Source organism: Cyprinus carpio, chromosome B15 (assembly GCF_018340385.1).
Source record: "Cyprinus carpio isolate SPL01 chromosome B15, ASM1834038v1, whole genome shotgun sequence".
In the NCBI taxonomy this organism is placed as follows: Eukaryota; Metazoa; Chordata; class Actinopteri; order Cypriniformes; family Cyprinidae; genus Cyprinus; species Cyprinus carpio.
In genome coordinates, this window is record NC_056611.1 from 14595361 (window position 1) to 14621806 (window position 26446).

At 38.2% G+C, this 26446-nt stretch overlaps 1 protein-coding gene across 1 annotated transcript in view; it reads right to left on the reverse strand.

The window, feature by feature from the left end:
- Positions 1–1097: 1097 nt before the first annotated feature.
- Positions 1098–26446, reverse strand: part of LOC109104307 (protein turtle homolog B-like) — a 68510-nt gene continuing 43161 nt past the window's right edge. The window contains exons 6-18 of the mRNA XM_042739372.1: positions 13434–13575; positions 11682–11827; positions 9635–9777; positions 9406–9546; positions 9189–9307; positions 8296–8447; positions 6336–6459; positions 5877–6052; positions 5555–5781; positions 5054–5138; positions 4299–4460; positions 4050–4095; positions 1098–2748 (exon numbers count right to left, since the gene is read on the reverse strand). Coding sequence (XP_042595306.1) covers positions 1098–2748; positions 4050–4095; positions 4299–4460; positions 5054–5138; positions 5555–5781; positions 5877–6052; positions 6336–6459; positions 8296–8447; positions 9189–9307; positions 9406–9546; positions 9635–9777; positions 11682–11827; positions 13434–13575 — 3314 coding nt within the window. The remainder of the gene's footprint in view (positions 2749–4049; positions 4096–4298; positions 4461–5053; positions 5139–5554; positions 5782–5876; positions 6053–6335; positions 6460–8295; positions 8448–9188; positions 9308–9405; positions 9547–9634; positions 9778–11681; positions 11828–13433; positions 13576–26446) is intronic.

Below are 26446 nucleotides of genomic sequence, written 5' to 3' on the forward strand. Positions count from 1 at the left end.
ATGGCAGGGAGGGGAGAATGGCCAGTAAAGAACAGTCACATAAAAGAAAGGAACCAAACCACTAGGACGACAAAATGTGACAAGAAATTTTAGTTTGAGAATTGCTGTTACTGATTCGGCATCGAGGAGAAGAGTATTTAGCATGCATGATATTTTTGTACATGGAAACAAAATTTTAAAGGGGAATATCCAAGTGTGCCTCTAAAAGGGCAAAATTTCCATGAAAAAAAATATTGCCTGTATTTAATAATCGCAAAAAGTCTTTGATAAGCAATACTGAAAAATGGCATTGTTTATATTCCAGAAATAAACCTATCCTTTTTAGGATATTTGCCTAAAAAGATAATGTATTATTAATATCATGTAATAAAAAAAAATAAAAAAATGTAATTCCCCTTTAAATGAGAATGATTTAAGGCCCCGCCTGCAAACCCCTCCCCTTTCAGACATGGATTCGACCCTTACCTATTGTGGTGTAGAGGACCTGGTCACAACAATGCTGCCCAGATAGCTGAGATCAATCAAAAACAAAGAGGGTAAGACTACCAGAGTCTCCAGAGAAAAGCGGCGTCTCTACTCTAGATGAGGATGAGTGTTGCAAGAGATGAGCGCACTCTCATCCCTGGCAACGAAGGCCGCCTAAGAAGGCCACCGTGATGGTCAAAGCCCTAAGTTAGAGGAAGTGAGAGAAATGGAAGGAAATGAGCTGGAGAGGGTGAGTGATGTGATCAGCCCACAAAAGAGGACAAAGAAGGAAGAGCCATGGGATCATCATGAATGCACTAGAAAATCCTTAATCATGAAAAATGTTATACACTACGATAATTTCCTATATCAAAATTACACTGTTTAAAGGTTAAAGGAGAATAGGATTTGAAGAAAATAAAGAGAAGTATGGTAATTTATCCTGTAAACCCAATTAGGAGTTATACTGGAGGACATGGACATTTGTGCATATGTAAATAGTTTATAGTAAGATGTACATGTAAAAATATTTTAACCGAAAATCGCAAAAGCATGAAAGCATTGCTTTTGCAGTACAGATGATGAATAACAATCTCCTTTGTCATTTTGGAGCCTCCAATGGTACAGTTCACCTACCCTGGAGAGGGTTCTGAGGGGAGCATCTCCTCATCTGTCCTTCTCTGAGATGGCATCTGGCCGAAAGCATCACTGCTCTCCACAGTGGGTGAAGGGGACTGGGAGGGGTAGCTGGCCGCGGCTGTAGCAAATGCCATGTGGGCACGGTAGCTGAGACTGGGCCGCTGGCCGCTCTGGCCTTGGGTAGGTGAAGTGGCAGGGGAAGAGGAGAGAGACCTTCGGGAGAAGGAGACACTGGCGGGGTGGCGGACGCTCTCGGGCATCTCTTGAGAGCGGGAAGACCGCAGGATGCTGGGACGGGGAGGAGGGCGGACGAGAATGTCTGGAGAGCCGGCGTGTGAGCTGGGAGGGGTCTGGGTGAGCGGTGAGAGTCGTGACGGCTGCAGGACCACCTGCTGCAGGCCGAGATCCATCCTTCGTGCCGCCCTGGGGCTCAGCCAAGGCTGGGCCTCAGACCTCCAGCCGTCAGAGCTCTCACTGTGCAGTGTGCTTGGGCTCCCCATGCGGGCCGTGGCGCCTGAGTAAGGCAACACTGGTACGCCCATACCATGGGCAGTGTGTCTCAACTGCCCCAGAGTCTGGGCCTGTTGCATAGTTATATGCTTGGCTGAAGGGCCCTGAGGCGGAAACCTGCCGGGAGTTCTGCTCAGGTGGGCTCTAGGGGCCTCCAGCTGGAGGAAAGCAGAGCTTGAAGGGAGCTGAGAGGTGGTGCTAAGAGTACGACTATGGGAGGGGTATGGCGGGGGCTCGGGGAGGTCCCGGTGGAAATATGATGAATGGCGTGGTGGAAGAGCGAGACGGGGACCCTCCTGACCTAGAAAGGGGAAGTCAGGAGGCTGCCAGATCTCGGTCGAGCGAGAGGAGGGAGGGCTATGCACCAGTGGGAGGGCGTGGCCGGAGGCGCCATACTGATGGATCCTCAGCTCCTCCCTCTCCTCTGGGATGGTTGGATGGCGGAACGGCCCCTCAGGGGGGTATGAAGGTGAGGAGGACATGGCAGAGCTACGTGGACTAACATCAGGCATGTAAAAAGGAGGGTGAAGCTCCACCTCAGCACCACTACCTAGATAGCCATAGAAGGGGCCTGGAGGGAAGACCCTGTGAAAATGGGAGACCCGGCTCTGCCCTGTGGCCGGAAGCCGACTACCCTCCGAGATGCTCATACCTTCCATAGGCCTCTGGAACCGGGGGCTGTAGGCTGGGGGCTGCATGTAGGACTCCTGGCTGGAGGACACAGGGGATATCTGGGGCCTGAGGGTGGCCATGACTGGGGGTAGGGGCCCTGGGTCATCGTTCTCCTCATCTGATTGGCGGAACTCAGGATACAAGTCTGATTCCTCCACAAAAGGAAAACCCTCAATGCGTCGTGGCTTGAGGGACGTGTCGATGTCACTGGGGTCCATGACGAATCGGCCATCAGGTCCACGGCTGATCAGCTCGATTGGCGTGGTGACCTCAGCCTCATGCTTAGACACGCTGTACTTCTTACTGGTTATTGCTCTCTTGGTTTTCTTATAGAGGGAAAGCTCTTTCTCTTTCCTAGGGCTTGGCAACTTCTTAACGTAAAGGCCATGGCCACCCACGCTGGCCAGAGATGAGGGTCGGGAAGAAGCAATGCTCTCAGGACTGATCTTCCCAGAGGACAGCCTATCAATTAAAAAAGACATGTGGCTTAGGACTGAGCCCTGGGGAATACCAGAACTTAAAATCAGCATAAAACGGCATCAAAACAAGAATCACTTCATCTTAAAACATGGAATATAATTCAAAAGGAAATGGCATGGTATTACACTTTCTTGTGCACTTATTTTAAAATTAACCAAATTCAGGGTAATTAGCCTTTATCCACATGCTTTTTTATAACAATAATTAGAATAAGCACTGATCTTAATTTAAAGGCCATCTTAAAAGTGAAAGACGATGTCAGGGTGAGAGATAATGGAGAACAACAGAATGGGGACAGGACATAGAAACAGATAAGTCAGTACAGGCACCAATGAGCTAACATAATATCAGCTAAACTATTTCGTCACCCAGCTCTTCAATAATAATCCATCTTGCTGGCTATAAGTGGTCAAACAAAATGTCAAAATTTGGAGCAGCTGAGGCCTGAAGTTGTCTATTCCCCCAAAGAAGCTGTTTAGCTCTGCACCACTAACTGACGTCATGCAGCTACGGCAGACAGGCGCATGCTAGCGCCTGCTGCAGAGAGAGATGCAGGTGCAAGCACTCACTGAGGGCTGGTGGATGGGGGCCTGTAGCTGCTCCTGTCTGGCTCTTCCCAGTAGGGCTCAATGCCAGGCAAGGGGGTAAGAGGAGGCCTGCGGTGACAAAAACACAATAGAGACGGGGCAGAGTCGACCGTCAACCAGACTATGGTTCCACACTGCTATGTGGAAATGGGTGGGATGGGAGCATGAGACTGCAGCTCTATGAAGACCACAATGGAATCGGATAAGAGCGTGAGTCCCAGTTTGAACTGGGTTGGAGATGCTAACCTTAATGTTCTCCTTCCTTTAGCTCTGGTTATAAATGTGAGAGTGACATGCTGCCATGCCTGCACTGATCAATTCAGAGGAGCTGGGGGATAAGCTTCATGTTTATAATATATTCTTATGCTATTGAAAGGTTCTATCACAACCTGACTGGACAGCAAAAAAAAAGAAAAAAAAAAAGAAAGAAAGAGCTTGAGAAGATTGTTTGTAATGGCAAATCAATGCATCTCACTGCTGAAAAGCAGAGGTAAGCACAGATGCATTTATAGCAGCCACTTTAGTGACCACCTCCATGCATCCCTCATGGTAACACAGCAGCTGCTAGGTTCAGCTGTTTGATTTCCCAAACTGTACATGCTCTCTCTCTTTCTCTCTCTCAAGCCATGTGCCTCTTAGTCAACAGATTTACAGAAGTGCAAAGTATGATGGAAGTTACCATGCATTGGTACTTACGGAGATTCAATGCTTTTCCTTGTGTGCGTAATCGATAGTGGAGGGTCTAAAGACAAATCACACAATGCCACATCAGCATGACAATATGCTTCAGATCTTTATCTCAACCACTGCAATGCTGAAGCTGGAATAATGCAATACAACTGAAAAGATGTATTTTTTTTTACAAATCCGATGAAGTTGTGATCTGTGCAAAAATTACTAATTAACAAGAGAGATTACTGTGTCTTGAAGTTAAAAAGGACTTACCTCGTTTGCGTTTAAGCTTGCGACGATGCTGCTTGTTGACAAAACATGCAGCGAGCGTGCTGAAGAGGATAGCAGCCGCCAAGAAACAGATGGTGGCCACGATGCCGGCCACAACTGGCTTGGCCAGCCCTTCGTCTGAGATCTCTGTGGGAGGGAAGGGGTCTGAGAGAGGAGACACTCCAGAACATGAAATTAGGATGGGAGAATGCAGCAAGCGTGTATTCACAAAGCAGGTTAACGTGATTGCTGACAGTGATTCAGTTAGTGTGCATTATAAAGCAGACTATAGCATATTGCAGCCTACCACAACAGCAGCCTACCAGATCAGAAGCACCTTTCCTATTTAGATAGAGAGGGCATGCGGCGTTCAGATTTTTGAGCAAAGTGGATTTTGAATGCAACTTCTAAAAACAAATGAGTAGCTTTAATAATTAAGTTTTTTTGTACATAGGTAAGGAAAACATCCTGTTGCAGCAATTACATCTAACTTTAGTCAGTCCTAATAACTTCCATTTAGAGCAGAAATTAAACACTTCAGCTTTATCATAAAACAGAAATGGCTTAAATAAGCCAGGACTGCCACTGATGCCCCCTCCAAAAAAATAGGTGCATGACACCCTTGTATCACATCTACAACAGCAAAAAAAAAAAAACATACAGTAGGGCACTAACTACAATGAGCAGCAGAGGGCAGTGAAGATCTAGGTGGATAAAGCAATGAATTGGTGCATTTTAGTTACGCCCCTTATTCTCACCTGTACTTGACACTCCCACCACATTACTGCTCTCACTGACAAGATCATCCATTACAGCTAGCGCTCGGAATTCATACCAAGAGTCCTGGGAGACAGAGAAACAGGTCAGTGGGTCACAAATCCTGTGAGGCCAACAGGTTGAAGTGTCAGATCTACCAACAGATTTGTAACAAGAACATTTGTAGCAGACTCCACTGTGTGTCAGACTGAATTAAAATGACATCCTCTGAGCTTTTCAGCGGAAATGCATTCCCTCACTGAGTTTCTCTAAATAGTCACAGAACTGCCATTCTCTTAAACAAATGAATGTGCACAAGACAGACATCACTAAATTGAATTTCTGTAAATTAGATATTTTCACTCAGAAATACATCAAATGACAGAAGTAAATTGGATTTCAAACTGCAAATAGCATTGACTTTAATTTCACCTCTATTATTTATAGGTAACTTAAAGAGTACCATACAAAATAGGTAGCGATATTAAAGTAGTAAGTATTACCTGAATAAGGTCTCTTGCTATGATCTCAGTCTCTGTGGCAGGAATCAAGTCATCCAGAACCTCCCACCTTTCTCCCAGACGGAACTCAATGATGTAACGGTCAATTGGTGAAGAGTGATTGGCCGGAGGAAGCCATGTCAACAATACACCCTGCTGTGTCCGGTTGGCTGTGAGGCACCGTGGTGGAGTTAGAAGCACCAGTGGTTCAGGGGTACTTATGGGATACCCTAGGAAAGATAAAGGGAGGTTGTAAGTGCATCTCATTTAGATGGTCATTCAGAGGTTCATTACAAGATCTAGTTTGTGTAGAAGTGTCCCCCACCTCCTGTAGTCACAGTGACTACCTCACTGAAGGGGCCAGTGCCCAGCTTGTTTTGGGCCAGCACACTAAATTGATAGGCAGTCTTTGGCTCCAACCCCTGGACCACCAACCACGTCTGAGAGCCGGGCACAGGTGTGGACAGCCAGTCATGTGGCCCTAAATCATTTTTCACCTTTCTATTGGATTATACCAAAGAGTTCCATTAGAAAACTTCAATTGAGTACAATGAAAAACTTTAAAAAACAAAAACTTTGCATGATATATATTTCTTGACAAACAGTGAAATGCAAATAAATTGAGATTAAACATTCGATTGATTCATTCATTGCATTTACATATCCATTTAATCCATAGCTTTAACAGCTGGTCTTTTTAAGAAAAGACTACATCAAGTCACAAGTACATTTAGAAAAAAGTGAGGAAGGAACTATATTTAGTGGGGGTTCTGGCAGGACTTACACCGGGCCGTACCAGACCGAGAACGTCTGTTCAAAGCCTCCGTCATATCCAGGTTCCCAGGAAACATTAGCAGAGCTTGTGGATGCTGACACGTGGACATTAGTTGGCGCATGTGGACTAGTGCCTGAAATGGTTATTTTTAATTAGTAGTGTCTGCAAATGCTAGTACTATTGCTCACACTAAATATTATGGATTTGAATTAACCACTAACCCTTAGCTCTTCTTAAATGATACATACAATGAACACCTTAGCAAGGTTTGCACAGGCTGACACCTTTTTGTTTTATGCATTTTTTCTACCATTTGTATTTATGCCACTTAGGCAGAAACTCTCAATAACAATTAAAAAACACAAAATTACTGTTCAAAAGTCTAGGGTTGGTACGATTTTTAAATATTTTTGAAATAAGTATCTTATGCTCACCAAGGCTGCATTTATTTGATCAAAACAATAAAAACAGTAATATTGTAAAATATTTTTACAGTTTAAAAAACTTTTTAATCAATTTTTAAAAAGTCATTTATTCACATGATCCTTCAGAAATCATTCTAATATGCCAATCCATGCTAAACTGTTTTTGTGGAACCCATGAAACACTTTTTTCAAGATTCTTCGATTAATATAAAGTATAAATGAACAGCATTTATTGGAAATAGATTTTTTTTTGTAACAACGCAAGCCTTAACTGTCACTTTTGAACAATTTGATGTGTCCTCACTGAATAAAATAATACATTTATTTTAAAAAATCTTACTGACCCTAAATTTTTGAACAGTAGTGTATAATCATGAGTGAATCAATCACATATCTACCAAAACCCATTAGCAAAATGAGACCTAGCAAAACAGAGTCCATTATATGCCATGCTGAATATAATGCGAAGGAACAAATTCACTAAACATTTACAAGCAGCAGGGTCATTGTTAGGGGAGACATCCGGGAACATTGTCTATTAGTGGCCGCAATTCATTCTTAGTGATTAACCCAAAATCTTTAAGGTCTAGGCCAGGCAGTTTGTCCCAAAACAACTACTTTCCAAGATGGATTTAGCCTTGTCAGACACAGTTAGAAAGATTTATGAGAAACTGAAGAACAGGAGATCTATTGTCTGACCTGAACCTCCTCTCACTTATGTTTTCTGACTAGACAATAAACTAACTCTGTGCACAGACTGACCCAGTCTGATAATAGCAGGAGAGCGCATGATGATGGAAACATTGAAGTGGAGGATGGATTCAGGAGTTTCATCACATCTCTTATCGGCACCTAGCAGCTGCGGAGGATCTGTTAATTGCTCCCTCATTAAGCATAATCTTTAGACTGTCATGACACCAGTCCATCACCAAACAAATAACGTGTGTGTTGGGTTGTGTGCCCGCTGACACATCACTTGTCATCCGAGGGCGAACTCTCAGATGAGACAGCTGAGTTAGAGCTCCCACGAGCTACATGGCCCCCCTACTGTAATGACTCACTTGTGCCACTTGGCTGGGAATCGTAATGTCCTAGCCTACACTTCCTATCTGGCACATGTTGAGAAATCACACATCTGACGTATTTTGTGTCCTGAAGAACCTTCAAAATTGAACATAGTGTGCTGACCTGGGCCAAAAAAATGTACAGTACAAAAATGTAATTAAAAGAATAAAAATATTGTATTTAAGATGATTTTACAGTGTGAAACACTAAAGCCTTCATATTTAGATAGATAGATAGATAGATAGACAGACAGACAGACAGACAGACAGACAGACAGATAGATAGATAGATAGATAGATAGATAGATAGATAGATAGATAGATAGATAGATAGATAGACAGATAGATAGATAGGTAGATAGATAGATAGATAGATAGATAGATAGATAGATAGATAGATAGATAGATAGATAGATAGATAGATAGATGGAGGACAGATAGATAGATTGTAAGATAGAAAGTAAGATAAGAGTCATTTACCTATTACAAAAAGGCGTGTGCTGGCAGTGATGCTTGTTACTACGTTGGTGGCAACACATTCCCACTCCCCGTGATCCTCTTTGCTTAGAGACACGAATTGCAAGCTACCACTTGGTAAGATGTTATGTTTGCTTCTGCTGGGCTTCCCGACCGACAAAGGAGACAATAATAAACAATTCAAGATTAACTATTTATGAAAAGGGAAAAAATAATATACCTGAAGGGGTCATCGGATGCCCTTTTTTTCACAAGTTGATATGATTCTTTAAAGTCTTAATGAAAAGTATATATATAAACTTAGGTTAAAATTTCTCAGTGGTAGTGTAAAAAACACCCTTGTTAAAATCAGCTTGTAAAGCTGATTAATAAAAATAAATATACATAAAAGGGGGCTAGGGTTTTTTCCTGTAAATCGTATTCTTCTATAAAGGACAAAAGATTTATTGCATTTTTCTTTTTCATCACTTTAAGGGTGTAGACAAGCTCATTATAAAATGCACAAAATGTTGGTTTCACTTTCAAGTACTTAGATTTGTGTATATAAAATTTTCCCAGCAGAAGTGGGCTATGTACCCAGTCATCTTTGTTATTGTTTGATCGGGAAGGACTTATTATAGACCACAATATCAGCATGATCTTGCGTTATTTCCTTATCACTTCTCACGTGCATTTGGTTATGAAACGTAGTTTGCGGACCAGACAGAGTTGTCAGCGATTTTTCCCTCTGTAAAGTCATGCAGTGTGTAACCTCCTGTCGCCAATCTATCGTGCAATGTGAACACAGTAGCAACTGAATGCTACCCCAATAGTCTTGCAGTGTGAAAACTGATGATCCGATGATTTTGAAAATCATGCAGTGTGACCCCTTTAATGTTGTGGTGGGTTATGGTACCTTTCTCCATACGATGGTTGGAATCTCAGGGTCTCCAGAAGCAGCGCAGGGGATGACCAGCTCTCTCCCCGCCTCCTGACGGTACTCCCCCCCGGGCCTCACGTTGAAATAAGGGGGGTCCTGGGGTCACATGATGATGTTTACCTCACAAACCACACAACACATCTCAAAAATTCAAGGAAAATGTGATTCTTTTTAATTAAGATGCACTGACTCACCTTTAGCACCAGAGTGGCCGGAGGGGACTGTCCCATGGTACCTAGGACATTGTAAGGCACACAGGTGTAGGTGCCAAGGGAGTCTTCAGTGACCTCTGCCACCCGAATGCTTCCGTCTGCCATCTGGCTCCATCCAGGATACTGTGAGAGAAACATCAGAGTACTGGAATGTTGTCAAACAGTCAAGAGTCTTGACATTTCAGACATCAGAAGTCCATGCATTACAGACCTTCTCGATTCTGAGGGGGTAGCCATCTTTCTCCCATCGGACTGACGTAACTGGGGGGTTGGCATCCACTGGGCAGCGAATAATTCCTGGCAACTTTCTTGGGACGTAGATGACAGGTGGCATGTTCACAACACGGGCAGGGTCTGCGGAGAGAATACGGTCCATACAGGAATGAGGAACATGGGTAATAATGTTAGTTATGCTAAAGCAGATACCACAAATGAAGTAATCAAGTCAGTCTCGCTATGCTGCCAAAGTACTTTATCCATCATAGGACGGTTCATAGCAGTTATAGATTTTAAAGTCTAAATCTAAAGTCTCTCATATTTTAACTGCAAAATCGCAGTGTTCGGGAGCCTGTGTAAGATATGTGTGGCAACGGAACATGTAAGTGTTATTTAAAGCCCTTCCTGTGAAGTTCTCTCACCTGCAGCAGCCCTGGGGTGTCGCTGACTGATGTAGCACAACCCCAGCGGCACAGAGGAGCGGCTGCTAATGAGACAGTCAGCCATTGCTCGGCATGTGACACAGTATAATGTGCTTTTCCACAGCTAATCTCTTCTCCCTTCAAACTGCCTGGCTATATTTCCCCTCAGTTAATTCATTAAGGACCCATTGTCACCCCTGACCTCTTTTCTGCTGTGATGATATAGTGGGTCGTCATGACATACTGTTCTGGGTGGCAAAATGAGAGAAACAAGCCATCTTTTGAATTCTATACGCCCCCTTGCCTGCTGAAAATTCACGTTCGAGGAAATACACATTTTCTCTACACATTACACTTTCTTCTTGTTGTAACAATAATTACTGGCTTGAAATATTGTCATTATTAGGCAACTATATATATTTTTTTTTCAAGGCAGATACCCAACTACATCTACAGAACAGGGCTGCTGAGGGTTGACTTGTATAATATAATATAATATAATATAATATAATATAATATATATAATATAATATAATATAATATAATATAATATAATATAATATAATATAATAATGACAAAGGAAACATGCAAAAAATGAAATAATAAACTTATAATTGTATTTATTGTGTGTGTACACAGTGTCAAGCGCATAATGCAGTACAAATAATTATTTATCTTAATTTTGTAATTCAGTAAATATAATATAATTTGACAAAAGATTAAAACAACTAAATTATGAACTTAGAAATGCATATGTGTGTGTGTGTGTGTGTGTGTGTGTGTGTGTGTGTGTGTATGCAGTGACAAGGTTGTTCAAATAATTATAATTTAATTTCTTAATAATATAATATAATATAATATAATATAATATAATATAATATAATATAATATAATATAATATAATATAATATAATATAGAGAAATTATATATAGAACACCCAAAATTCATTAAAAACACTGAAAAAGGAAATGATTATTATACAGTGACAAGGTTGTCAATACAAATATTTGTATTTCTTAATTATGATAACCTCAATGAATTACTACATATTTAACTGTAGGTGATATTGTAGGCTTGGAACATTGATTTGCATTCACATCTGTGTATTTCGTCTGTGTTACAGCGGCTTCCTTTTAGAATTCAGAGCTGGAACTATTTGTTTTCTAATAATGAATTGAAGTTGCTTCAGTGACAATTCTTGGCTGTCATTTATAACTGTCACGGTTCCAATTTTTCATGGTGACCGCAGTATGTAAGGCTTCTCCAATCTGTCTTTTTTCTATCCAAGAGAGACAGACAGACAGACACAGAGGCAGCTCAGACTCGGGGCTTATCCGCCACTTCCTGCAGCACCACAAGAGTATTGGTGCAGATGGAAGCGAGCTCTCAAAGCCTCCAGAGAGAGGCAGCAACTAGAACATCTCAGATGCCTAGCAGCCACCACGGCATCTCAAAGAGTGTAAATAGCTCTGTCCCTGTACGTGAAAGATACCAAATACGCGCTCTGATGATAGTATACTAGACATAAAACACCTCAAAGGCACACAGGACATAGACTGAGATTTCAGACGCAGGCCTGGTGCTGCAGGTTCTTTAAGGGGTTAAAGGTGAAACTCACATTGCACGGTCAGGTAAGCTGAAGCAGAGGGGGAGATGCCCAGGCTGTTACTTGGGCTGCAGGTGTATTTCCCAGCATCCTCTGGCTTCACTCTGTAGATAATGAGGGTTCCGTCAATAAAGATGCGAACGCGAAGCTTTAGATCACTGCAGGGAAGAGAAGAGAGATGATCCGTTTGAAAAATATTATTAAACGTGTTTGTACACCGAGAAGAACTGAGGCTGTTACAATGTCTAATTTTTGTGGCAGTCTGTTTCTGCCTCAGAGTGAATAATAAAAAAGGCAATTGTGAGAAAGTTTTAAATGAAACTTATTGTTATAAAACTTATTGATAAAAAATAAACATCAAAACAGTGACAAGAATTAAAGCTACATTTGTGAAATATAGATGAAGAGTGCAATAAAAAGAAAATCACAAGTATGACATTTTGAAAATTTTTATATAAAGTCACAGTTATGAAAGAAGAAGTAATAATTGTGATATAAAAAAGCAATATTGAGAAAGTCACAAATATGATATAATGAAAGATTTGGGAAAAAGTAGCAATTTAAGAATCAGAAGTATGAGACATTAAGTCACAATTATGAGAAATAAAATTGCGAGACAAAAATGTGAGACAATGTCAAAGTTATGAGAGTGATAATGTTGGATAAAAAACACAATTATGAGATAAAATCTTAATTATGAGAAATGTATGAGACATTTGTAAGTTATAAAAAGTTGCAAATGCATAATGTAGTTGCAATTACGGGAACTAGATACATTTGAGAGGTTTAGAATTGCAGTTATTGCAATTATATAGACAAATTTGTGAGTATAACATCACAATTATGAGATATAAAGTCACAGTTATGAAAAATAAAGACATATACGATATATATATATATTATAATTGATGGGAAATGGCATTCAGTTGAATTGTAGCTTCTTAACTTTGGCTGAAGTTAACTTTAGATTTTTTTCATCAATAAACTTTGTTCTTTTCACAATAAAAGTAAAAAAAAAAAAAAAAAAACAATAAAACAAATAAATTAAATAAAAATTAAATTAAATTAAATTAAATTAAATAATTTGAGATTAGGTAATATTTGGCAACCCCCCTGCAGTATTGCTTTAGACCCCTGTTAAAGACTTCATAATCTACAACCCTGAGGATGTATGTATGTCTGCAGATTAAAAAAAAAAATCACTTCTAAGCATAAAAATGTTGATTCTTATGGTTAATTTTACAAATATCAGTGTCTACTAATGTGTTTTTACACAAAGTGGTAAATTGGCCAGCAGTCTGAATATTCCCATGAACATCCTTCCGCCCCTCACAGTTCAATAGTACCAGAAACCGTTATTTCGAGACACTATTCTGGCCGGTTTCCACAGAGAGGAACAGACCACAGCCCTACATATAGAGGGTCAATACGGCCACGCTTGGGGGAGTCAGAACACCTTCTGGCTTGGCTTCAGATGATCAGCATGTTTTTTTAGGCATGTGATGACACAAGCACAGTGTCACAAGATGTTCCCATCCTGGCACAAAAACCTGCTGTGTGCGCCTCCGCGTCACTGCGCTAGCATTTGCCTTAATGCAGCTGTAGAGGGCTTGAGATTCAGGGATTCTGGGTCTAAAAATATATGAGGCTCTAATCTAAAACCGACAGACACACACACACACACACACACACACACACACACAGCAACTTCTGTGTTTAAGACTCTGAGACTTGGCACAGTAGTGAACTCGATCATAACTTTACTTCTTGAAGTAGACGTTGTCCTCCTCCCAGTACCAGGTATAGGTCAGGTTGCCAGGATACGCCTCTGCTTGGCACGTAAATTGAGCATTCTGGGATATGTTAACAGTGATGTTTTCAGGTGGTGACACGATGTATGGAGGACCTGGTGGAAGCAAACAGCGAAAAGGGTTACAGACAGACAAATAAGCAAAAATCTAAACAGAAAAATTAGGGTTATTGTTTAGACTAATGTGAGCTGTACGTAAAGTTGCAATTGTGAGGGAAACAATTTTGAGAACTTTTTGAGATAAAGTCACAGTTCTGAGATGTAAAAATTATAAGAAATATAACTGTAACTGTGAGATATAAAGTCACAATTGTACAATCATAATTGCAGTATGTGGAATAAACACATTTGCAAATTTGCAATTACAAGATGTTGCAATTATGAGAAGTAAATTTACATTTGCAAGAAATAAATTTACATTTATGAGATATAAAATTGCATGTACAGCATGAGAAAGATAAATGGTTGATGTTTATGGGATAGACACATTTGTGAATTAAAGTTACAATTACGATATATACAGCAACAGTTATGCACTGTTTTTACAAAATAATTTTGTCATTTGTGTTTGCCAGAATAATTTTTTAAAAAATACAGAAAAATCAAAGTTCATCACAGGTAGCTTTTCCACAAGCTGCAGTATATATTAATATACAGAAGGTGCATAGAGTCATTCATGGAAACACAACACACCATCATGGTAACACACATGACGCATAAATAATGCAATAAATAGTAATCAAACAACAGAAGATGTACTATAAAATCCTAATGTACCTAACTGATAAAACTATTAAGTAACATGATTATTCAAACAAAACACTTTCAAATGTGAATTATCACACAGGGAATTCTGGGAATATCACTTTACAGTTTTTGACTAAATTATACATAGATTTTCTCTTTTTTACTTCTAAAAACTACAATTAACAGCATTTTACTGTAAAATTACATGAAATGTCTGGTTAGATCTTTTACAGTTTTTCACTGTATATAGTACGGGAACTTACTGTTAACCTACTATGGATGTTTTTTCCCCTAGCGTTTTTACAATATTTTACCATTAAAATTACACAGTGTGAAAAATAAAGACACATCTGTGAGATGTTATATTATTTTATTTTGTTTTTATTTATTTTTTTTGGAAACAGGCTTTCATTTGAGCTGATGGCAAATAACTAGCATTCAGTTCAAGTTTATCATCTTAAAGTCTGAATTAAATAAAAATGTTCAATATTTATTTTGTTACCACACATTGCTAGTCTTAAAGGGATAGTTCACCCCAAAATGAAAATTTTATGTTTATCTGCTTACCCTCAGGGCATCCAAGATGTAGGTGACTTTGTGTCTTCAGTAGAATACAAACGAAGATTTTTAACTCAAACTGTTGCAGTCTTTAAGTCATATAATGGAAGTGGATGGGAATCATGGCTTTGAGTCACATCACTTTTCCGCAATGTCTGAACTGTTTGAACTGTCCTGAGAGCGTCCTGAGCACGTTCTCAACAGCAAGCGCGTGAAGCGTCTTCTTCTTCTTGCTTTATGGCAGGTCGCAGACCGCCACCTATCTCTCAAGTGGACCATTGACACTCCTAATTGAGATTGTAGATAGAGTGTCAATGGTCCATTTGGTGGCGGTAATGCACTTATAAGTCTGCGTTCCGCTGTAAAGCAAGTAGAAGAAGAGGCGTCACGTGTCTGCTGTTGAGAACACGTTCAGGACGCTCTCAGGACAGTTCAAACAGTTCAGACATTGCGTGAATCAGAGGTAAAAAACGATATCAATACTGTTTAGCTTCTTACACAGACCGATCATTTCATGTCTTTACACATCAATGTATTGTCATGAGCCGCAAGGTTTAATTTGGTTTTGTTTGTGTATGTTTTTTTGACTTTCAAAGCCGTGATTCCCAACCACTTCCATTATATGACTGACAGACTGCAACGGTTTGTGTTAAAAATCTTTGCTTGTGTTCTACTGAAGAAACACAGTCACCTACATCTTGGACATCCTGGGGGTAAGCAGATAAACACCAAATTTTAATTTTTAGGTGAATTATCCCTTTAAGGTGAAAAATTAATCCGTGCAAGTTAATCCACAGAAGAAAATTATTTGTCTTCGTAATCTTTAATCAAATCTAATCATTTGCTTCCACTCTGGAATGGCATTCCTTCTCTGATGACGTCAGTTTGACGGCCATGGCTTGGGCAGAATTCACTTAACCATGCCCCTACAACCGTTCCTTTGCTGCGAGTGAAAGATGAGAGGAGGAGCGCAAAAATAAAACCCTGCCCTCTATTCTATAGTTCCTGCTTCCCCTTCCATTTATTCTCTGATTCTGTGCCAAACAAGATAACAAGACTAATCAAGAACAACCAATTACAACATAAGACTAATTAAACAAAACAATAAACCAGTGACATGACCGGAAAACAAAAGGAAGAGGTAGCAAGAACTAAAAGAATAGAACTTTTAAAGCAGATAAAATAAACATACATAAACCAAACTGTGATACACAACCCAAAACCCCTTTAGTATTCATATTATATTGATGAGCAACTTGTTCAATGCTAACAAGCTAGCATGCTAATGCTTTCATTTTTGTTTATATACACAAGGGAAAGGAATTATTGTCTGTGGTAATCAACTGTATGCCATAGATGTGGTATTCTTTGCAATTATCCTAATTCTCCTCCATGTTTATGCATTTATATAAACCTGTCTAATAAAGACAGCAAGGATACTACCTTCCCACAGAGAATATTATCCTTCCCACATGAGGCTGTCACTGAAATTGCCAATAGACTTTTAATTAGACGTGTGGGTAGGCAGGAATACTGTCGTGACACTCGGACCGCTGTGAGATTTGTGGCTGCTCTGCAGAAAGATCCAGCATGAGTGCTACTCTTTGCACAAACAAACCCATGACTAGCTGTGAAATGTCTTCTAATCTTAATGTGTGGACTATGCTGAGAGCTTCCTGGATGTTTCCTTAATGTGCAGTAAATGACACTGCATCTAAGGGGATTATTGACAGTAGCGCAGCTTTGCTTATTAAAATGAAATCGGAAAAGGCATCACTTTTTAGCATCTAAAAATATCCCTGGCATTGCTCATGCTCGTGTTATTGAAGCAGGTTTTAACTAGAGTGCCTCTCCAGAGGCTTCATGAGAATATTGCTTTTTGTAAAAACAATATTGCTAGTTTACTAAACAAAACAGCCCATGGCCAAGTCAATTTTGGCTCGGCACAGTTCATATGTGTCTCCATCTGACTCGTTGGTTAGAGCAGACGATCCTCTTCTAAATCACTCCAACTAAAGCTCTAAATTCCAGGTAGGGCAGATGATATTGCTTATACAGTATATATATATATATATATATATATATATATATATATATATATATATATATATATATATATATATCAATATGATCAGATATGATCAGATATTCAGTTTCAGTGTTTATGTACTCGGAATGGCTTAAATTGGTAAGATTTAATCCATCAATTCAATTAAGCAGACATTGTTGCCAAGTGGATTCAAAAAGTATAATGCAATTAAAATCTAGTAAAAAACTACAGCAGGTAAAATAAGTATTGAACATGTCACCATTATACCCAGTAAATGTATTTGTTGTTTCTATTGCTGTTGACATGAAATTTTCACCAGATGTCGGTGACAACCCAAGTAATCCATACAAATAAAACAAAACAAATAAGTCCAGAAATTAAGTTGTGTGTAATAAAATGGAATGACACAGGAAAAGTATTGAACTACTGAAATTTATTTAATTCTTTGTACAAAAGCCTTTGTTGGTAATGACAGCTTCTAGATGCCTCCTGTATGGAGAAACTAGTCGCATGCATTGCTTAGGTGTGATTTTGGCCTATTCTTCCACAGAGTCTTCAAATCTTGAAGGTTCTGTGGGCCTCTTCTATGAACTGTGATCTTTATTCCTTTATTTCTATCCTAGGAGCTTTATTTTCTTTTTCTTAAACCAACTGAGAGTTTCCTTGGCTGTGTTTGGGATCACTGTCTTGCTGTAATGTCCACCCTTGTTTCATTTTCATCATCCTGGTACTGTGGGTGTTGGGGCTGAACCAGCTAATATTAATTTCCACTGACTAGGGACAGAATTGCTTTCTGATTACTGATAGATTTCTGCTGGTGTCTTGGCTTTCCATGCCTTTTTGCACCTTTCTTTCTTCATGTGTTCAATACTTTTTCCCTGTGTCATTCCATTTTAATACACATAACTTAATTTCTGAACTTATCTGTATTGTTTTGTTTGTACGTATGGATTACTTGGGTTGTCACCGGCATCTGGTGAAAATTTCAAGTCAGAGGCACCTTTAGATATATATTTACTGTGGAAAATGGTGGCGTGTTCAGTATTTTACCTGGTTTATATATATATATATATATATATTATATATATATATATATATATATATATATTATATATATATATATATATATATATATATATACACACACACACACACACACACACACAAAACATTATAACATATACTAAAACATTTTTAAAAAGCCTCACACTGACTTTTTTAATTTTTAAGTGATTTTATTCAAACTAATGTTGAAACATTTATTTGAAATTAACAATTACATCCGATTCAAGGAAATGAATTAAATTATTCTTATTCTGATTATCTTGTTACAACATCTCACACCAAAATATGGCGAAATAAGTCTAATGTCTAGGCCAGTGCGAGCCAGTGCTTTAAACGGGCCGGGAGGGGCTAATAGCCTCTGACCTGTAGCACCGAGGCCAAAATCATGCTGTGTTTCCACCGCCGGGCCAGAAGCTCTGCTGTGCTTCACTAAAACCTATTATTACACGCCTATCAGGAACAATGTCATGCAAACCCATAATTTCACCAACAAAGAGAAGTTATCAAAAAACTAATAAGAAATAAGTCACTGAAACTAGCGTGATCACAAAACAAACATGATAAAAACAGCCATTTGTTTACATGCTTTGTTAAAGATTAAAAATCCAAAAGCATCGATGTTTTAAAGGAGTCATATGATGCAATTTCAATTTTTCCTTTCTCTCTAGAGTGTTACAAGCTCTTGGTGCATGAAGAAGATCTGTAAAGTTGCAAAGACTAAAGTCTCAAATCCAAAGAGATATTCTTTATCAAAGCTAAGATTCTGCCACGCCCTCCTGAAATGGCTCGTTCAAACACGCCCCCACATCTCTACATCACTTTGTGGAAATATTTGCGTAATGCCCCCCAAATGTTCACGCAAAGAGGAGGTAATTCTGCCTTTGCTACGACAATCTGGCGCTTCTGAATCAGCTACTGTAAGTATGTTTTGTTATTAAAGTAATTGCTATTTACTGTCCAAAGTGGAGTTTTGCACGTTGTGTGTGTGTGTGTGTGTGTGTGTGTGTGTGTGAGAGAGAGAGAGACAGAGAGACAGGGTCACACAGTGGAGTCAGCTGTCTTAACCGTCTGTGGCTTGTGTACTGCAAACACATAGGAGCTTCATCACTGGGTCTGTCACGCGACTCTGTTCCACTTTCAGGCTTGAACTGATGGTAAAATTAAGGACATTATTAACTGTCTTTACATTTATTTAGAAAGATGAAGCTCGCGATTATGGAAAGGGGTGTTACATTTCCGACGAGTGCTTACAGTGTTCGGCCAATCACAATGCACTGGGTCAGTTGGCCAATCAGAGCAGAATGCGCTTGTCAGAAGGAGTGACTTTGTAGAAAACGACCCGTTTGAGAGAGGCGGGGCATAAAGGACCTACAATAATGTACAGTATTTGAAAAATAATGTGTTTTTTGAACATTAAAGCATCTCAATATATTCTGTTACACCAAATACACAAAATAATGATCTTTAAAAAAGCATCGTATGACTCCTTTAAAATAATAAGTGATATATTGATCATAATGAACTAGTTTATCAGGATTGAAAATAACACAGAAATAAAGCAGTATGAACACAGACTACTTATTCAGTGGAGTCTGTTTCTGTTTATTTGTAGTCAGAGTATATACATCACATTAAGAAAGAATGATAATTTCTATATTTTTATAAAAGCTCCTGAACAAAAAACATTATATTTTTATGACATACGCGGAGCTAAACTCTCGAGACAAGACTTATGACAGATAAAATATGTTACTTAAAATACACGATTGTGATAGAGAATAAGAAGGTGACGCCTGATTTTTTCAAGTGGTAGAATTTACCATGTTTACTATGGTAACATTAATGGCTAGCGTGCATAGTCTTTTGGATCGCTTATAAATATTTTTGCCTTGTATGGTGATCATAATCCACATCAGATCAAGTTATTTCAAACACTCGCTGTTATCTGAAAGTGTTTTGAAATAAAATTATTCTAAGTCTTTAAAGAGATACTCCATCCCAAAATGAAAATTTTGTCATTAATTACTTACTCCCATGTCGTTCCAAACCCGTAAAAGCTTTGTTTGTTTTATGTATTTAGTTTGTTATGTTTTGGATTGTATGATGGTTGGCTTTAGAATGTTAAATGGATTGTCTAATAAATAACAGTGTCAAGGTCCAGGAAAATATAGAAACCATCATCAGAATAGTCCATCTGCCATCAGTGATTCAACCGAAGCGACGAGGATACTTTTTGTACACGAAGAAAACAAAAATAACGACTTTGTTCAACAATTCCTCTCCTCTCCCTTACGAAAAAGAAGTTTATTTAAGTGTACTATTGTACTTCTTTTAATCTAAAAATAGGAAAGTATGCTTTTAGTTTACTTTTTATGTACTTCTCAGAAATGGGCTATATGTACTTCTCAGAAATATACTTAAAATGACATTTAAGTATACTTGATATACTTACAAAAAGTTTAAAAATATTTGAGCTATACTTGTGCTCCTAGAATCCATGTTTTCATTGTTATAGGGTAGAGGGCGCTAGTACACATCTTCTGTACAGAATTTCCAAAAAACACAAGTGAAGAAAAAAAGAAACAACAGATAGTTTCACATGTAACACGATCATCTGACATGAAACAGCATCAAAACTGTAACGTTATGGAATAAAATGTCGACCGATGAAGAGGTAATAATTACAGTCAAGCTTTGGGGTGTTGATCGACTCCATCTATGTTTTGATTATTATTCTGAATCCAATTCATAGTCTTTTTTTCAGCTTTTTGTTCAAAATGTTATTTTTTAATTTTTTTATGAAACTTACCCACATTAAAGTGTTTAAAAAAAGAATGTATGAAGCTATAAATAGAATAAATATAGAATAATTTTTTTTGTTTACAAGCAGATACCCTGTTCTTTCTTTGGATGTTTTGTATGTTCAGATATTCATATAACAAAAAATATACAAATTTAAACCTAAATAGGGACATAGTTGTATACTTAAAGTATGATGTAAAGTTCACTTAAAGAAAACTTGTGAGTATACTTGCAGTATAAAACTACTAAACTAGTAGTTTACTGAGAGTATACTTCAAAGTGAACAAAGTATTTAATTAGTAAACTGTCAGTATACCTATAAGTTTTAGTATAATTACAGTACAAACTACAAACATACAGGTAAACTAGTTGTGTACTCAAAGTCTGCTACTGTTATACTTAAAGTATACTGAAAAATATACTTTTATATACTAGAAAGTGGGGCAACTTAGTCCCAAGGAGTACTGAAACAGTACACTTACAAGTATACTACTAGAACACTGATATTTGTATACTTGCTACATAAAGTATACATAAAAATATACTTGAACTTTACTTAAGTATACTTTAAAAAAATAAACTTGAAGTATACTACTTTTTGGTAAGGGCTGTGTCTCTCCAAATCAGCGTAGCTGCATTTTTGCAAATCTGAGCTGTACGCAGGCGGCGTATGCTCTTCTGTGTCAGCCACGCCACAAGGATACGTTTTTTACGTGTATTTACGCTTTGATTTGAAAGAAAACAGTGCAGCGCGGCTGACACAGAAGAGCGTACGCCGCCTGCGTACAGCTCAGATTTGCAAAAATGCAGCTACGCTGATTTGGAGAGACACAGAGGAGAGGAATTGTTGAATAAAGTCGTTATTTTTGTTTTCTTCGTTTACAAAATGTATTCTCGTTGCTTCATAACGTTACGGTTGAATCACTGATGGCTGATGGAGTATTATGACGATGCTTTTCATACTTTCCTGGACCTTGACACTGTTATTTATTTGGCAGTCTATGGGACAGTCTCAAGCCTACCGGTTTTCATCCAAAATATCTTAAATTGTGTTCCGAAGACGAACAAAGCTTTTACGGGTTTGGAATGACATGGCGGTAAGTGATTAATGACAAATTTTTATTTTGCGGTGGAGTAACCCTTTAATGCTGGTGTTATAACTGTTAACCTTATGAAATGATCCGTGGCGCTGATGCTCTCCAGACGCTGAGAAACTCCACATTTGTTCATAGCCACTCCTCTAGCCCCAGCTGGCCCGCTTTCGTCGGGCCAAAAAACCCGGACAGTTGGCCCAGAGGAAGCACTGACTAGGCACAATCAAGCTTTCATGCATTAGATTTCATTAATTAAGGGAAAAATATTAAATTGTTTTAAAAGCCCTCCATTAAAATTATAGTGATATTCAAGACATTGCTTCATTTTTTGCCAACAAATCATCACAAATAGGCTATATTATTACTATTCAGTATATATTAGCCAGCTCTTAGAAGGTTATGTAGGCAGTATGGACAAGAATGTTGTCAGTATGCACCACGATGTTTCCTGGTGCTCTGTGATCACAAGCGTCCTCTAAATTCTCTGTTTCCCAGCGCAGGCTGTGTGTTAGCGTGCTGCTCTGTATTCACAGCCATGCTCCACTGCCATAAATCTGACTGCAGTGAAAGCCACAAAGCCAGTGACAGACAGCTTGCTCATGTTTGCTGTCATACTGTACATGGCCCATGGATAATAAACCGAACCACTTCATCATTCTGTACTAATGCAGAGGCCATATGGGGAGAGACTGTGGTACCAGTACCAGGTGCTGACTCAAAGCGAACAACCATTATTCTGTTTGCATGTGCATGAAACTCACACAATTATCAAACAGATCCCCTCATATCCATCATGAAGGAGACAAGACAGGCAGATATTTTTCCAGGTGACGTTTGATCCATGGCTTCAATGGACCAGTGTGATGATGACAGATTTTTTTTCCCCCTTTAAAGAAATAGTTCACCCAAAAATTTGAATATTGTCATAATTTACTCACCCTCATGTCATTCCAAACCAAATGTTTGGAACTTTCTAAATGAAAATATTTTGAAGAATGCAGGTCCACAACAGTTGTTTGTCCCCAATGACTTCCATAGGGAAAGAAATACTATGTAAAGCCTGATTCGGCCGGTAATTGTTTCTCATGTGGACGTCTGTGGAAATAAAACTATAGATTCTATGATCTATTCACAGAGGAGGAGTGAGTTCTGTGATCTTACGAACATGGGAACGTGCTGCTAACGAGACCACTCACATAATTGTCTGCTGTAAATAAAATGAATTTTATTTACAAAATTGATTCTTATTATTCAAGATTCAAGATTTTTATTTGTCACATACACAAAAATGTATTCTTATTATTCCAAGCATATTTTACAATATATAATCCTATTTATTATTTGATTATTTAAATCTCCTGTTTAAAAAGACGCTCTAGTTGCATATAATTATACGCAATATAGTTATGTAGCCTATATATCTGCTTATAATACACATTTTAAAATGGTATTGTGTACCTGCTGTTGCCATCATAAAGATCCATTTCGAATGTTTGCGTGCTTTTCTTCTCTTTCTGCTCCCAGTCGCTGTGAGCAGTTAAGTATTGTTCTTTTAAATACTTTCCAGCATTTCAAAAATAAATATGTATGCAAATTAGTGCAACAGTTAATGTACCTTACGGTGTTCAGGAGTGCTCAAAAAGGGTTTAAGCACTGAATTTTGAATCAATTTCTTCTCGTAAACTCAGAGATGTCGATTCAGACTTAAATTACCACACAACCTCTGTGTTTGTCAAAAACAATAGGTAATTTAGCCGTGGATTTTTACGGGGGTGTTAAATCACCCACTACCCCCTGTAAATGGTGAAAATCACTTACATCCCCCTGAGAAACAATTTCCATCCGAATAGGGCTTAAGTCTTCTGGGAACCATCAATTGTTTGATTACCAGCATTCTTCAAAATATAATCTTTTGTGTTCAACATAAGAAAGAAAATTTTCATTTATGGGTAAACAATCCCTTTAAAATCACTATTTAATCTTGTTCTCAGAAGGTATGTAGGCCCATTTCTGCCATTTAAGAAAACAAAATGCTTTGGTAAATCATAATTATGAGATAAAATGTCATAATTTTGTGATTAATTATTTTGATTTTGAGTTTCTTAGTTGTGGTTTAGATGGGGATTTAATTATATGATGTACAAAGTCATAATTATAAAGTCTATTATTATAGTAAACATTATGACAAAATTAAGTAGGAATCATAAGAAAAAGCTGAAATTGAGATAAGTCAATTATGTGTGTATATATATATATATATATATATATATATATATATATATATATATATATACATACATACACATACACACACACACACACACATATAATTGACTTTTTTTGTGGTGAAAATAGATGCTGGTCCACAAAATGAAAACAGAAAATATAGAATTATTGTGAATGCTGATAGCATAGTTATTAAATAAACAAGCCACTCTGAAGGTGAATGAGTGTGTACAAGACATGAGCGGTAACTGTAAACCTGCACTATATCACCTCCATCGCTCCGAGCAGGGCTGTAAACAGCTTCTACTGGAAGGCTCCATTAGGAGCTGAGTGACAGGAAGTGATCTATGCAGATGGAGCGGACTGAGCGTATTGACTGCGGCAGATGTGCTTACACAGAGTGACAAGATGGAAAGACCTGACTTTGACAACACTGATGTGTCCATACACAGATTCACTGAAAGAGACTAATTAACCAGGGAGCACCGAGGGCTTTGCACCTTTTCACCTAGTATCGACGGGGTGCGATGACCACAGTAGCAAGAAAAGGACAAATATTGACAGGGAAGGACACTTGCTTGCTTCTCTAAGGGTTTCTGCAGGATTTTTAAGCTCAAATTTAAGACTTTTTAAGACCCTTTTCAAAACCTGCACAAATAAAATTAATACCATATGAGCGGGGCAATGCAATGTCTATAGTAACATATTAAACTGTAAAATTACTGTAAAAAGCATAATTTACAGTTCAGATACAAGTTTTCACAAAAACAATAGGTTTTATAAATGATAAACTTTACATTTCAGCCTTTAAACCATTTTTAAGAAAATGGATGAGTCAAAAGTATTAATCATTATATTAATAACATTATATCACATGGTATACTTTAACATGTAGTTACAAATGCATGAATAATATTTTGATATTTTAAACATAAATCATTAAAAACTGATGTTTGAAATTATTAAAAAAAAAATGAAAGGATACTTTAAATGTGAAGTTAAAACTGCCAGTAGGTGAAAGTAAGTCACTGGTAATAAGTGAGTCATTGCGATTGAAATGAAGCATTTAAACGGTTTATTCATTCAGGAACGAAACACCGACCTGTTGCTCAGAGTGCTGTGTTTGGAATTATTTTTGTTGGCGAAATAGAGCAAAAACAGGAAATTTGGTGTCTAAAACGCAAGTCTCTTAATGTTAACTTCTTGTTTAGTGAAGTGTTGTATAAAATCAATATCTCATTTGTAATCATGCTGATTTTTAGAGAGAGAAAAAAACTGCACTTTTCATGTGATATTAACTATATGAAATTATATAAATATCTACATTTTCTGCCCCCATATCTTGAAATATGTGATAATTCTAAATGCATTTTTAATAGACTGATTCATGCAGTGAAAAGGCACTTTAAATGCATACGTGCACTAGTTTAACCTACACTTCATTACGTATTGTATGTGTGCACTCTGTAGGTGTTTTGTTTGCTTTTCGTGATATACTCGATAGTGTCAAATCGCACATAGTTAAAACTACAATTAAGATATTATTGCAGACCATAGGCCTATATTGCGCAACCTACTGTTTAGATTTTTAAAATGCATTGTCTTTTTATCGATCCACCAGTTTACATTTAAAGCTCTGTGTGTTTGCAGGGTAAAAACATGGGTCGATTTTTGCATTGGTCTGAACTCTGAACAAAACAACAGTTGTATTGAAAATGCACATTCATTCTCTACCAGCAGGTGGAGCATTTGATAGAAATATAACTGTTTCCCTGGTAATGGCAGAACACAAAGCAGCACAGCACCAGACTTTTAAACGTGCACCGCTCATGTTTCATAGCCTTTTGAAGTTTCATCGTCACATTCAGCCATATCGCAATTCTGGCGCTGCCATATTGCACTGATTTGGGACCAGAGTCTGAACAGTAGGGAACTACGACCCGCGTCTGTACAGTAGAGAGTGAAGTGGAGCTGCGTCTTGCCCACACTCCATAGAGTCGATTACAAGCACACGCCCCTGACCCTTTTTAAATTGACTGACTACTCCAAATTTTATCCACTGATTGCCGTACAAGAGGCTTGTGTTGAAAAAGGTAAATACAACTTCAATCTTCTCCTGAAAATCCTAAAAAAGTTGGTTGCCACCTCAGTTTGCTCAGAGATTGACAGGCTGTCAATCATAACATCACACTCCCATTTTTATGGCATCAAATAACTAATTAAAACCAAACTTATTTAACCTGTTAACCCACACCTGGATGCAGTGCACTGGATGCTCTTTATTTGCATGTGTCAATGTTTACGAATAGAATGAAACAGGACAAAATTAATCTTGACAAACTATGTATCATTATAAAGGTCTAAGCCTCAAGCATCGACGATAGATCGCTGTTTTTCAATGGAAAGCTTATAAGGAATGTATTTG